General features: G+C 38.2%; 1 protein-coding gene across 3 annotated transcripts in view; it reads left to right on the forward strand.

Moving 5' to 3' along the window:
* The window catches only part of QSER1 (glutamine and serine rich 1), a 37,432-nt gene extending 23,680 nt beyond the window's left edge, over positions 1 to 13,752 (forward strand). For 2 of the 3 annotated variants that reach the window (XM_012552554.3, XM_031942320.1), the window contains 5 exons: positions 1,799 to 1,936; positions 4,324 to 4,421; positions 6,884 to 7,033; positions 8,800 to 8,895; positions 10,182 to 13,752. In XM_012552554.3, the coding sequence (XP_012408008.1) occupies positions 1,799 to 1,936; positions 4,324 to 4,421; positions 6,884 to 7,033; positions 8,800 to 8,895; positions 10,182 to 10,322 (623 nt within the window). In that variant the 3' untranslated portion in view covers positions 10,323 to 13,752. The other variant, XM_031942319.1, reaches the window with a different exon arrangement.
* The last annotated feature ends 543 nt before the right edge of the window (positions 13,753 to 14,295 follow it).

The raw sequence follows: 14,295 nt of genomic DNA on the forward strand, positions 1-14,295 counted from the left end.
CTTGTCTTCACATGGGCCTCCTAGCCTCTGGACCTCTATCCCCAAATGCCCCAGGGATTTTGTGATATGCTCTCAGGCCGAGGCAAGGGCCCAGGCCAGCTCTTCTCCCTTTCCTTGTTCCCTCAGCATCCTGCGGGGGCTTCAGACCCTCCACTTTGCTCTATCGTCCAGCATCCGTTCTCTCTCTGACTCCTCTCCTCCCATGTTCACTTGCTCGTGGGTTCAGATCCCATACCTGACACAACAGAGGGGATTAATCCCTGCATCATCAGCCTGTACACCAAGCACTATATGGATATCTCATCCCACTCTCAGCCGCCTTGGGAAGAGATACATCCTATTTTACAGCTGAGGAAACCAAGGCAAATGGTGACTTGTCCAGGGCACATAAAGCAGCTGAGACTAGATTGGGGCCCAGGTTGTCTGTAAGATGGTCTCCCCTCCCTGCCTGGACCCCTGCAGTCACTCCTCCACAGCTGTCCCTGTCCCACCCCTCTTCCTTCTGGATTTCTCGCACACACAGAGCCAGTCCTCCTCCACTTCCCTGTGGCCCGTTAAGTAGTGGCCTCCTTGGCCCTCTTGCTCAGATTCATGATGTTCAGCATCCCCAGCCCCCCCCCCCCCCCCCCCCCCCCCCCACAGCCCTCTGAAACACTGACTCTCTGTGGGGACTTTTCTGCCGAAGCCTCCCACAGAGTTGGTGAAGGATTGTTTAATAAACACTCCCTGCTTCTCTGATGAGGTGTGTGTAAGATCCATGGGAGCGGGGAGCGGGGAGCGGGTCTTACCTGAAGTTTGTCTCCTCCAGCAGCGCCCAGCCCAGGATTCTGTATATAGCAGGAACATAATTAATGGTTGTAAGTGGAATTGTGAGCTTCTCCTACCAGAGTCTGAATAAAATCAGTGCCCAGAATAGGTCTGCCCATTAAGGCCTGTTTCTCCCTTGGAGAAAAAAGGTTTTTTTTACATATTAGCAGCTATTATTTAAAACGGGAAGATTTGGCTTTCCTATTTACATTCAAGGAAGGCATATAAATAGGACTACATTTTTCAAGAAGTTTCTTTTCACCTCGGAGGCACCACCACGCTCAGAGCCGGGGCCCGGAGGTGGGAAGCCTCGGCTCCCCGAGCTTGGGTCCTGCCTCAGAACTTGCTGGCTGGGCGACCCTGCACAAGCTGTCGCCACTGTTTGTCTCCATTTCTTCATCTAAAAAATGAGCTGGAGAAGGAAGTGACAAAGGCCAGCAGCATCCCTGCCAAGAGAACCCAGTGGGGATGGACACAGCAGCAAACTCTTCTGGCCACCAGGTGTCGCCCTCGGGCAGCAGGAGCGCCCAGAAGGGGAGATGCCGGCCGCCCTGGCAGCTCCCAGGGGAGAGTCAGGTTTTCTGTTCGCATACAGATGTCCTGCCCAAAACTGCCCGTTGCCGCTCTAATTAGAACAGTTTTCTAGGAAATACCGCTTTACGTCGCTATGTGACATGTTTCTATGCTGGAGTTCTGTGTAAAGGGATGGGGAGGAGACACAGGGCCCCAGTAGCCTGCGGAGTCAAAGGGTTGGTACCAGGTCCTGTGGAGAACTCCAGGAGGGCAGCCAACGAGACTGCCTGGTGGTGGTGTCCAGAGTTGACCCCAAGTGGCCAGGCTTCCCTGGCCTTCCCTCAGAGGAGCCAGAGCCGGGAGGAGTCTCCCACAGTCTTCTTTCTGCTCTTTGTAATTCTTACCCTTAACAGCAATAGTAGGATTTTTGAGAATTATAGTGCATTTCCACTTTTAAAATAATGTATCTCTTTCCTAGAATTTGACCCGCCAGCTCCCTCTGTCCCCCGGTTTTTGAACACAAGGGCTATGAAGGAAACCTTCAGGAGCTACGTGGAGCTTCTTGTGAGCATTGCCCTGGACGCAGACACGATGCAGGCCTTGGAGAAGAGTGAAGGTAGGTCCGAGATGGGGGGGCCTTCTCAGTCTAGCATTCTTACTGCAGACACACTGAAGGGTCCAGCCCGAAACTCTCTGAGCTTCCTTGCACTCAGAGGTCTCATGCACAAAAAGGTTATGGTCTGATGCTTGCTCTTCTTTTCTGAAGAGGACCATGACCTGCAAGTACCTGTGTGTGAGGGGGACTGGGCAAGGTGAGCTGGCTCACAGACCTGGGCCTTTTAGAAAAAAGGTCTTAACTTGCATGAACTGATGCCGAGTGAAGTAGGTAGAACCAGAAAATCATTGTAAAGGACAACAGCAAGGTTATAGGATGAGCAACTCTGATGGATGTGGCTCTTTTCAACAAGGAGATGATTCAGGCTAGTTCCAGTGGTCTTGTGATGACAAGAGCCATCTGCACCCAGGGAGAGGCCTGTGGGGACAGTGTGGGTCACAACATAAGAGTCTCACTCTTCTTCTTGTTTGCTTTCTCATTGTTTCCCTTTCTGATCTGGTTTTTCTTGTGCAGTATGATCGTTGTAGAAATATGTATAGTAGAATTGCACATTTAAGATATATTGGATTACTTGCCATCTAGGAGAAGGGGGTGGGGAAAGGGAGGAAAAAAAAATTGGAACTAAAGTTTTGCAAGGGTAAATGTTGAAACTATCTTTGCATATATTTTGAAAATTAAAAGTTATTATTTAAAAAAAAAAGTTAAAGATCTCAGTTTAAATATGGATTGGGCATCATCTCAGTCAAAGCTGGGTAAAAAATGAGGTAGGGAATGACCTCTTTTACCCTGTCAGTAAACAAACAAAGCCGGAAGGAAAGACCCTTGGGGTTTCTGGCCAAAGTAGAAATAGTTTCTATTTACATTCACTGAGTCCAAACAGTGACCAGGGGAGGCTTGGCCTGACTGATCAATAAGAGTCAGGGTGATTTGTGTTTAAGGCATGATCCTTAAAAAAGAAATCTAGCCTGTAAACCCCAGGATATCTTGGGAGGTTTCAGGGATCAAAATTTATATTTCTTTGGGCAGAACCCCTACAGGAAGGATATAATATCCTATACGGACAGAGGAAAGGGAAAATAAAGAAAAAAGGAAAAAAAAGTCTATTATATATTAAAAATAAAGAATGAATCATTCTACAGTTTTTTTCATACACTTGTACTGAGCATATTCCTGACAATATCTAAATAGGTATAATTATTTAAAAAAAAAAACAAAAAACAACCCAAGAAAGAATTCAGGTTAATTGTAATGAAATGTAATTAGCATCTGATTATTAGTACTTTTCTTCTCCCCCATTTCCCCTTTTTCCTTTTGTGCACTATTTCTTTTTCTTCTTTTTTCCCCTTACTGTTTATCCTAGCTAGTAAAACACAAGGCATCTAAAATTTATAGTTATAATTATCTACTTTGATTATATCATAGATATCATTCAGTCTGGCTGCAGCCCAAGCCTAGTTAATAGCAAAGCTGAAGTAGAAACCCAGGTTTTAGAAAACCCCGGCTGATGCCGTCTCCCCAGTACATGGGTCAGTAACAGTAAAGTCACGTCATTGCATTTCTGTCTGAACTGCAGCTTCAACAGACACATAGGAACTGACCCCTAGATGACTTCCAAAGTTAATAATTTACTTTTTAGAATTACTAAAAGTCTTTGAAGGTCTTTTTATATTTGACAGAAAATGACCAATTTTCAGAAAGACAGGTACCATATAGCGAAAGAATACTGTGTGAGGCCCGGTTCTGCCACTGAGTAGTTCTCGGGTGTTAGCCTCGACTCCACCATGAGAACAGAAGCGGTAAAGCCTGCCTTGTCTCCCCTGTAAGGCTGCTTTATGAAAACATGTCCCCTGCCACGTATGACGGTGATGTGTCAGGGCAGAGAGAGGCTCCTTGCTTTAAAAAAGATGCAGCCAAGGCTGGGGGGAGGGGGGATGTACCTGTCCTAGCCACCCTCAGACCCTGATTCCCTGCTTCCAAGCTAAGTAAGCTTTTACCTCACTTTGAGACCTCTTTTCTTTGCTTCATTATTAGAAGAACTTGTTTGAAAGTTTTCCTTCCATAGATCTTGACAGAAGTCTTTCTGTGGGACACTGGGTATTAAACATTGCATATAATGTCCTTTGGATATGCTGGCTGTTTTATTAGCAGTTACAAGGGAAAGTTCTCTGGGATGGTAATTGCTAATAGAGGAAATGTAAAAACAAAGAAAAAAAACCTGATTCTTTTTTTTTTTAAGATATTGTGAGTTGACTTAATCAGTATTTTTTCTGGAAGTTTGTGTATTTTAAGTATTCCAGTGTATTACATGTTTTAAAATTTGATTATTCAAATGTTTTCTGCTCAATATATTTCTCCTTTAACTATATTACATTTTGGTACTATTCTAGATGAACTACTTTTGCCACATATGAAAAAAATTGATGGTATGCTGAATGAAAACAGACGACGACTTCTTCTGAAGCTTCATTTGGATCAGTCACTTAAGGTATTTCCTCTCACCGAGATGGATTCAAGCTTGTTCAAAGGGCAGACTTGTGATGGGTACGCTCTGCCTTTTTCTATTCTTCCTGCTGAGGACCCAGCTTCTCCATTCACCGGAAGATTCATGTTGAGTTTTAATTATATTACTAAATGAATGTTTCATGATAAAAATCCTTATCCACATATGGATAAAAGGAAAAGCTGAAAACTCTATGTGTGCTGTGGGGTGGGGGGTGTATAACGGGGTGGGTGAGTGAGGACTCCTGTGAGAATACTTCCTGGACTGTTGCGTCCCAGTCCCTGCTCCACAGTGTCTCATCTCGGCTGTTTTTGTGTAGGAGCTGCCACTGGCTCATTTTACATATGAGGACGCTGAGGCTCAGAGAGGTTGAATGGTCTCCTGTGTGAGTGACTCCAGCCTGGAGGACTTTCAGGGCACCTGAGCCAGGAGGGTGAGAGACGGGGCTTGGGACCAGGGAGAGCTCGAGGCCTCCCTCAGCCCCCTGCTCCTTTCTCTCCTCTCCCCTTCATTGGTGTTTTGGTTGGACTCTAAGCTGTCCACCCTCAGTGAGATCCCTTTGAAAAGTTTCACTCCTCTTCTTGTTGAATGTTTTGGGAGGTCTACTGTTATTGGGTTTTTTTTTTTTTTTTGGTTGTTGTTGGTGTGTGTTTGGGTGGGTTTTTTTTGTTTTTTGCCTCAGGAAATTTGTTTTGGTGTTTTTTGATCTCCTTGGCTTATAGGAAAAATAATATGAAAGTTGTCCTTTTATCTTCGGAGGAGCCCAACATTCATTGCTTCCAACTTTGTTTAGAACCACTGTTTAGTTTTTAAACTTTTGACATATTGGTCAAAAGGAATAATTGTGTTCAGAAATAATTTCAGACAGGGAATGCATATGAATAATGAAAAGCAGGACAATAATTCATGATAAAAGAACACTCTTTAACAAAAGTAATAGGGACTACTAATTATTGGTAGCTAACTCTGGGCAAAGAATCTTATTGTTTAATGAAGATGAAGCTTTTAGTTTCCTTTTATTCCTCAAGGGGAAGTCTGATTCATCCATGAAAAAAAACATACCCATTGTGTTTTCAGGACCACAGTACTAGTGTTTGGAAACAGTTTCTAGATGAGAGGGTTCTTAAGCTCTAGGGGTAGTGTGATGTTGTAGGTAATAGGTTTATCAGACCATATGTGTATTTAATTGGAACATTTCATCCTTTTATTCTGACAGTGGTGAACTTGAGCTTATTAGCATCCATTTAGTCACACAGGTTGCCTGCAGCATCCTTTTCATTTCTAATGGAAATGGAAGGCTGCAAACTTATGGCTATTAGACTATGCCGTGACCTCTCAGCAGTGAGAAGGTGTTTCTGCCCTCATCTCTCACATTTATATCCTTTTTTAAAGGTTTCTGTTCAGTCAGTCCATGATCTATAAGGGGCATGTATATGTGGAGGCAGGTCGTGTAGGAAGTGATATGACTTAGACATGGCCCAGTCCCGGCCCAGTCCCAGCCCACAACACATTCTCTGAGTGATGCCTCTGAAGGGTGAAGATAATATTCTGCTTTTTATGGCCCTTGGAGAATCAAGAGATGCCCTCTTGTTTGCATCAGGACTCAGGAGTGCTCTCCAGCATAAGACCACCTAAGGAATGAGGCAGCACCATGAGCTACGTCAGAATGGCCTGGGTTCCCCTCCCAAAGGGTCAGGCTTGCATATTGTCATTAAGAGCTACTAGCAGAAAGGTGATAAGAACATCTGGAAGTTTGGCCTATTCAGAAGGCCAATTGATTCATTTCTGGTCCATCCACAGAAAATACTGATTAGTTGGATGAAAAACAGAAGGCCATGGGGCTGAACCAATAAATAGCCTTAGGATCGAACAGCTATTAAAAAACTAATATAGATTTAATTGTTATAAGTGACAAATAATAGAGGATCTTAAGATCAGAAAATTTAAAGTTTGAAAGAAGTTGAGACATCATCTAGTCTAAAAGCGAGACATACATTTACCCAAGATCCCACAGGGAAAAAAGCAATAGGGCTGGACATGAAATGAGAACTTTCTGACTCCTCTTCTAGGGCTCTTCCCATTATACCACACTGCCTGATCTCTGTAAAGAAGGCTGAAACACCTTGCTGGCTGTTGATTGTTTTCTAAGACACTTTTTCTTCGGGAAGTGCAAGTAAACCTAGACAAATAACTTTTATTAATTACCAACTTGATTCTTACATCATATATCAGATGTAAAAGCCTACATTGGATTTAGTGTTCTGCATGTACCTGAAGCAGTCTGATGTGTATTTTCTTTCCAGATAAGTTGGTTTTCCTATCCTCTTCCTATTTTAAAAACTATATTCCAATGCCAGCTTTCCATTTCTGATTCATTTTTAATTGATTTTTTTAAAGTACTGATTGTTTCCTTCAAACATTTTTGATTTTGCTTTTCTCTTTTAAAGAATGCTTTGGAAAGTTTTCCTGAACTAACAATAATTACTCGGGACTCTAAAGCAAAAAGTGGAGGATCTATTTCAAAAATCAAAATGAATGGTAAATCTTATAATAAGAAAACACTTAGGACTTCCAAATCAACCACTAAATCAACACAGGTAAGTGCCATATGATTTTAAACTATTTTCTCTTCTGTCTCTACTTTACATCACCATCAAGAGGTTCTTTTCTTCCAGTTTTACCATCCTGCCCTAGATTGACCTCTTTCATAAGAATTTATTTTCCCTCCCTCCCTCCCACTGAAGAATTGTTAAAAGAAAACCTCTTAACCCATCCATCAAAAATTCTCACATTAGCCATGTCCAACAAACGTAGGTCTCATTCTTCATTTTTAAGTGCATCATCTCTGAGAGAAGGTCATGGGTTTCAACTTTAGTTCTTTGGAGTCATGATTTGTCATGATATTGATCAAAGTTCTAAAATCTTTCAGAGTTGTTTTTCTTTATATAATGCCATTATCATTATATAAGTTGTTTTCTTAGAATAGGAGATGGGATGTTTTTAATGTCTGTAACATTTCTGAGTGATTCTAGAATAGCTTTAACTAATTTTATCAGATCTGGCAAGTAGTAAAATATGGTAAAAAGTCCAATAGTAATTTGAGGGAATTTTTATATTAAGAGAAGTTTAAAGTTGGCATCTGACTTTGTCATTATGATTTAATACATTTAAGAGATGAGGAAAGAAGGGGGAAAGGATATTAGTCCCTAAAGAAACACTCATATTTCTCATGTGAAGGTTTAGAAAAGAGAAACTGTTGTTTATATTAATTATACTATACAGTAATATTCCATAACAATTACTCAGCCATTCCTCAGAGAAAAATATCTATGGGTCTTCAGTTTTAAGTCACTCTCTTAAGGGCTGCTATGAGATGTGAGACGTTGGTCTCTATCTGATTTCAGCCAGACTATTTTCCTTTTTTCTTTCTTTTTCCTTTCCTTTTTTTTTTTTTTTTTTTTTTTTTGAGGTAATTGGGGTTAAGTGACTTGCCTAGGGTCACAAAGCTAGGAAGTGTTAAGTGTTTGGGGGCTAGATTCAAACTCTGGTCCCCCTTATTCCAGGACTGGTGCCCTATCTACTGTACCACCTAACTGCCCCTGCCAAACTATTTTCCCATTCTCCCCTCAATATTTTAGATGTTAAGACCACTCCTCACTATTACGGTTTGGGATGTATCAAATACTGGTGTATTCCCTTTCCTTTCTTCCCAGACTTGGTCTGCTAAGTCAGCGAAGCATCTTCCCACTATGAATCTGGCCTTCGGGCAGTGTGCTCACTTCCCCTCACCTCAGCCCTGTGTCCTCTTCACCATTTGCTTTCTTAGCATCTCCTCACAAGCTCGAGATGGGAAAAAGGAAGACATGAAAATGTGTCCCGTGAGGGCTCTTTCAGACCTTCTTACTCCCTCAGGTCTAACATCACACAACCCTCTCTTGTCCAGTTGGACAAATTGTTCTACTTTTCCAAGAAAACCGAGGCCCCTCTTTGGGAGCTCTTGTCCTCCTCACTTGTCCCCTTCCCCCCTTCCTCCCTTCTTCCCTTCTTCACTTCACTTCCAGAGTGAAGGGATCTCCTTTTTTGGCAGAGCCAATTAGGGAGTCTTCAGACGTGTCCCTTCTCATCTCTTTGGTGAGCTCACTTCATGTCCTATCCTCCTCCTCCTGTAGCTATTGAGGAAGGATTGTTATTCGTTCTCAATGTGAACCAGCAAATAGTGTTCTTAATTTGCCTTCTGCCAAATCTCCCTCAGATAAGTCAGTTCTACAATTGAAATTGAGAGTTTGATTCAGTATTTTTGTAAAAGTATTCTTGTGTCAAGTGCTAAGTTCAGTGAAATACATCATTAAAATTTCTTTTTTAGGAGTTTGCTGTAGATCCAGAAAAAACACAGTTGTATTCTTTATATCATTCTCTGCATCATTACAAATATCATATTTATCTGATATGTAGAGAGGAGGTAAGTGCTTATTAATTTATTTCTGTTATTTATTTCTTTATATTAGTATGTTATGTACTAATATTATGTATTTTATCTCTAATTCTTTTATAAATTATGCTTTTAAAAAAATCATCTGCTTTAACAAAGACCACATCTAATAGTGGTGGTATCTTTTAATATGAATATGGTGAAAAAGTAAGCTAGATAGATAGATATTTACTTTGGATTCCTTTGGATAATGGATATTCTTTTGTCCCTTTTTTTCCCAGACTTGAACCCATCATGTCTAATTGCTTTATGTCCATAATATGTCCTGATGAGTGCCATTTCCAAGTCTATTAGTAGGAACTACTAATTACAAATTATGCCTCATTTTTTTCTACTCACAAGTGAGCATTTTTATGTTGCCATTAGTAACTGCTTTGACAATAGTCTTTCTTTTTAAGTACTTAGACAAGTCTAGCTGAGGATGGTTATCATGATTATCATTTTGTTGTCATGAAGTGAATCTAAAACTTTTATCACCATTTAGGTAGAGTATATTAAACTTGCTAAGAAATCACATATAAAGTAGAAAGTTGCACCCAGGAGATGGGATGTTTTTAATGCCTGTAACATTTCTGAATGATTCTAGAATAGCTTTAACTAATTTTATCAGATCTGGCTGTGTTTAGCAAGTAGTAAAATGTGGTAAAAGCTCAATAGTGATTTGAGGGAATTTTTATATTAAGAGCGAGTTTAAAATTGGCACCTGACTTTGTCATTATGATTTAACACATTTAAAAGGAGATGAGGAAAGGACGGAGAGAGGGTCTTGGTCCCTAAAGAAACACTCATGTTTCTCATGGGAAGAACTAGAAAAGGGAAACTGTTAACTTTCCTTGGACTGTGAAAAGTTGTTGCTCCTATAACTTGTAAATAAAAATCTATGTAATAAAGAAAAAAAGTTGTTGCTCCTACAAAAATTAATGGTGTTGGCTAAAAATGTGACAGCCACTACTTCTGGAAGAGGTGAGAAAGCTCTTAAAACTCAAAAGCCTTAATAGGAGCACAAATAGGAAGATCGCCTCCTTCTGTGGAGCCAAATGTTAAATGCATTTCTCTTTCTTCCAAACTTGCCTAAAAGAATCATTGCTCAGTGTTGGAACTTTCTTTAATTAGCCTGTGAATTTTCTAAATACACAATTAGCTTGGGGATACAAATGATCATTTTCAAATATTTGAAAAATAATCTTTGGCGATATTGTAATATACAAAGACTATAATAAAGCCACAAACTAATGCAACAAGTCTTTCTCCTTCAGATTTCATCTGTGCAAAAAAAAAATGAAGATTTAGGACAGGAAGAAATTGTACAGCTCTGTATGAAAAATGTAAAATGGGTAGAGGACCTTTTTGAAAAGTTTGGAGAACTTTTGAATTTTGTCCAGCAAAAATGTTCATAACATTTTCCAAAATATCATTTTTCTACACGCGGGAGGAAAAACAATTCAAAGAGAATTTCCAGTTCTTCAGACAATGCATACCTTCTTTACTTAGGGAACTTGTACCTTGGGTTCCTGCTAAAGAAATTAGTCCTTTGTAAATGGACCTATAATACATTTTTTATCCTGATGAATGATTTTTCTATTTTGTAAACTATTGGGTAACAGTTATTTTGAGAAATGTTTTTTGAAAAACAATAAAGCATGCACTAAATATAATTCTTTATTGCTACAGAGGACACTTAAATACTTAGGTTTTTCTTGCGTCTGGCTAAATGACAGCCAGGGATCAAAATAAACTTATATTTACATTTCCATCTGGCCACCAAAATGAGAGTATTGTACATTTTGTAAACAGCTAGTGTGTTGTGTCATTCCATAAGAGAATATTGCCATCATCAAATTCAGAAACCACATTCTGCTGAATGGACTCCTTTTACTCTGAACATATTCAGGAAACTGGATGTGGAATTGGTGCAATCCTTTGACTGCTTGTTGTGTCAAATTATATTGTAATGAAAAACAATGAACTATACTATTTTCCCTGTTTTGAAGAAAAGTATTTTCCTTTATACTCTGTTTTTTTTTTTTTTTTTTTTTGGAAAAAGTTCACTTGTACATTTTATCTCACTAATAGTTGTATTTTTCACAGAGAAAATATTGTGGTTATAATTGTTTCATATAGCTTTGTAATACACTTTGCATTGTTTCCAGTAAATTTTATTCATTTATATGTTGACTTCCTATTGTAAACTCTATCTTGAAGTAACTGATTTGTTTATACAGACTAGCTTCAGTGTTAACCAGAACATGCATTCAATACTAGATTAGTTTTGCATCATAAATGTAGTTGTGTTAGACACTGCAATTATTTTCTGACATAGGAAAATAAATTTCTTACTAAACTAGCACTTGATTAACTGACTTATTAAAATGAAAGCTTAACTGTGGCTTACTTTCTGGTTAACAAATTGGTAAATGACTTGATTGTTATATGCAGTGTTGAACACAGCTTACATCATTCTTAGAACTGGAAGTGGTGGAGTTCTCCTTTTGGTGCCTTTTCAACCTTTATACATGCTTCTGTAGCTTTCTTTAGTTTTAATAGCTGACATTTCAAATAGTTCTGCTCAGACTGTGAATGTATTAGGTTCAACATGATATTATTTTTTATTTTTGTTTGCCAACAGGATGCCTTATTTGTTTGGAAGAGGTTTACTAGTGTCACTCAGCTATTTACTTTTTTAAGATTTTAAGAAATGGTCAACTACCATATACTTCTGTTTCTTTTTACCACCATTTAGTGCCTTAACTCCTGCCAAGAAAGCAGTTTTACTGCTCAGTGCCCAAAAAAGACATGGTTGTGTAGCCATTGTTAGTGTCTTGATTTTGAATTACCAGGCTAACGGCTAACATATAATACTTAAAACCTCAGTAAATGTGGCTGAAAGTTGAAGAATGACAAGCAATTTGATTTGTGTTAAAACACCTGTAGCATTGGGGGAAAATTCAGTATTTAGTCGTGAATATTTATGTTGTTTAAAGCAATAATACTTACACACTTATACACAATTGAACACGAGATAAAAACACTGTTTCATGACAAAGCAAATGTTCCATTTCTGGAAGTTTCTCAAAACCTGTTTAGGTAGCTTATTACCAATAAGTGCTTACTGGACTCATGTCATCTGAATTCATATTTGAGAGTACAGAATGTCCGAGGTAGTAGCATCCTGAAATTAATTTATGCTAAGTGATGAGCATACATATGTAGGAAGTGGCCATATTTCTCTTTTGTGATATTGACTCTGGATGGAACTCATTTACAAAATTCAAAGTAGAAAATTGTATTGAGATGCTAAAAAGTAAAGATCCTTTATTAATATGCTATTATTCACCAACACACAAGTCTTTATGTCACTCACTCACCCAAATTCATCTCTTTTAGCATTTCTAATCAAATTTCTGCATTTTGGGATGTTACCAAAATTATTTCATGATGTGCCCTTGAAAAGTGAGGCTTTTTTCTTAGTTGAAATTAAACACATGCTTCCTACAAAGACAACCGTTTCACTTTCAGCCATATGCTTGCAGCTTAAGTCACTTAACAGGTGTACTATTTCCCACTACATGTTAAAAAAAGAGAGAGAGAGAGAGAGAGATTAGAGCTTACTTTTCTGTTTCTGTGGTATGTTGCTCAGGGGAAACCTGAGAATTCTAGTCATAACAACATCTCAGTCCTCAAATGAGCTAAATAACATAGGCAACAACAGAGTTTCTCCTTCAGATCCTAGGAAAAAGAACCATAAGTCATGCTTCTACATGAACCTTGTTTAACTAAATACAAATGTTGTTGAGTATCAATTCCTATCTTTTCTTTAAAAAATGCTGATTACAAGGCATATGATGGCAGCTTGAGTTAAAGTGGGAATGTGCTTGTTGCCACAACATTGAAGATGAAATTTTCCTGTCTATACAGATCTGGAAAGAAAGATTGTGCACAAAACATCATTTCTGTAATTTTTTTTTTAAATTTCAGATATTAAAAGAAGTGATATTCCCACACACACACTACTTCTCATCCTAGCTCAGTCTCCTTTTTCTTGATCCTTCAGTGAGTCATAAATTGTTAATGGTTTACTAGTCATCATAGTCTGGTGACAATAACAATTGCTCTTTTTTTTCCCCCATTGCAAGATCAAATAGGGAAATTTTGGGAAGAAGAAAAATCTTAAATATTTTTCATAAATTTGCAAATTCTCTTTAACTACAGAATCGAAAAGTGATAATAGATTAATTTTCTAAGATTCTCAAAAGTCTTCTGTTGTTCAAAGAAAATATTGAGTTCTTGAAACATTCAAAAAAAAATTTTTTTTTTCCCTGAAAAAGATGCTTCATTTTGAGCTGTGACTTTGAAGTCAGTGGAGCAGCAGGGTTTAAAGCGGTTGGTAATATCTTTGAAAGCTGCTTCAAGTTTAAGTTCTACAACATTTATTACGTCTGTATGGTTTTAAAAGCTGTTTCTGCCTATTGTAGCAGAAAAGCTTAGCAGAAAGGCAGTTTGTCGAATAGAATGTAAAATCCCAGGATAATTGCTTCCAACTGTGTCAGTGGCACAGAAACAGTGCACCTAGCTGTGCATTATTGCACAATATACACCTTGTTGCATCAATATTAAATGCATGCTTTTGCATATCACCTTTTATTTATGTGACAATAACTGAAAATACAGATGCTAAGGAACCTTATGCATTTTTAGTCCAGAGTTTCAAGTGGTCCATTATTCTATGTATGGAAATGTGAAGGGACAATTTTGTATAATACACATTTGATGTTACTAATTCATTAAAATGAAAGCAATTTTTAAACAATAAAACTGAAAATGTTCTGGGTTATTTGTTTTTTCTTTTAAGTGAATTAAAATATTCTTTTACAAGCAGTCATCCTTTAGATTGCATTTGAAAAGTAAGTCTAATTTAAGCCTTACTTGTTTTGATTTCAATTTTATTAATAGCATAGTTACAATTTTATCCTAGAAAAATTCAGAACATTGAACTATGTTACTCTAAGTTAAAATATCTTTCAAAATTCTAAGCGTCCCATGTATTTACTGCACAGCATAATGAAACTTTGCTAAGCCTGCATTTTTCTCCCACTTAAAATAGCACATAATCACTTAAAAAAAAAAAAAAAGTGAAAATTTTAGCACTGAATCCATTTGATGGGTTTGTTTTTGATGGTTCCTTAACTTACAAAGTAATAAGATATCATCCCATTTTAGGGAATAAAAAGGTCTAGTGAACCATTAATTTTAAATTTTTACAATTTGCTTAGAGAAATAGTTTCCTGATTTTATACATTTGGAAAATAATACCACTCCCCTTAGCCAGAGACATTTGATGAAAATGGACCAAAGAAATGTATTATGCAACTT

Source organism: Sarcophilus harrisii, chromosome 6 (assembly GCF_902635505.1).
Source record: "Sarcophilus harrisii chromosome 6, mSarHar1.11, whole genome shotgun sequence".
In the NCBI taxonomy this organism is placed as follows: Eukaryota; Metazoa; Chordata; class Mammalia; order Dasyuromorphia; family Dasyuridae; genus Sarcophilus; species Sarcophilus harrisii.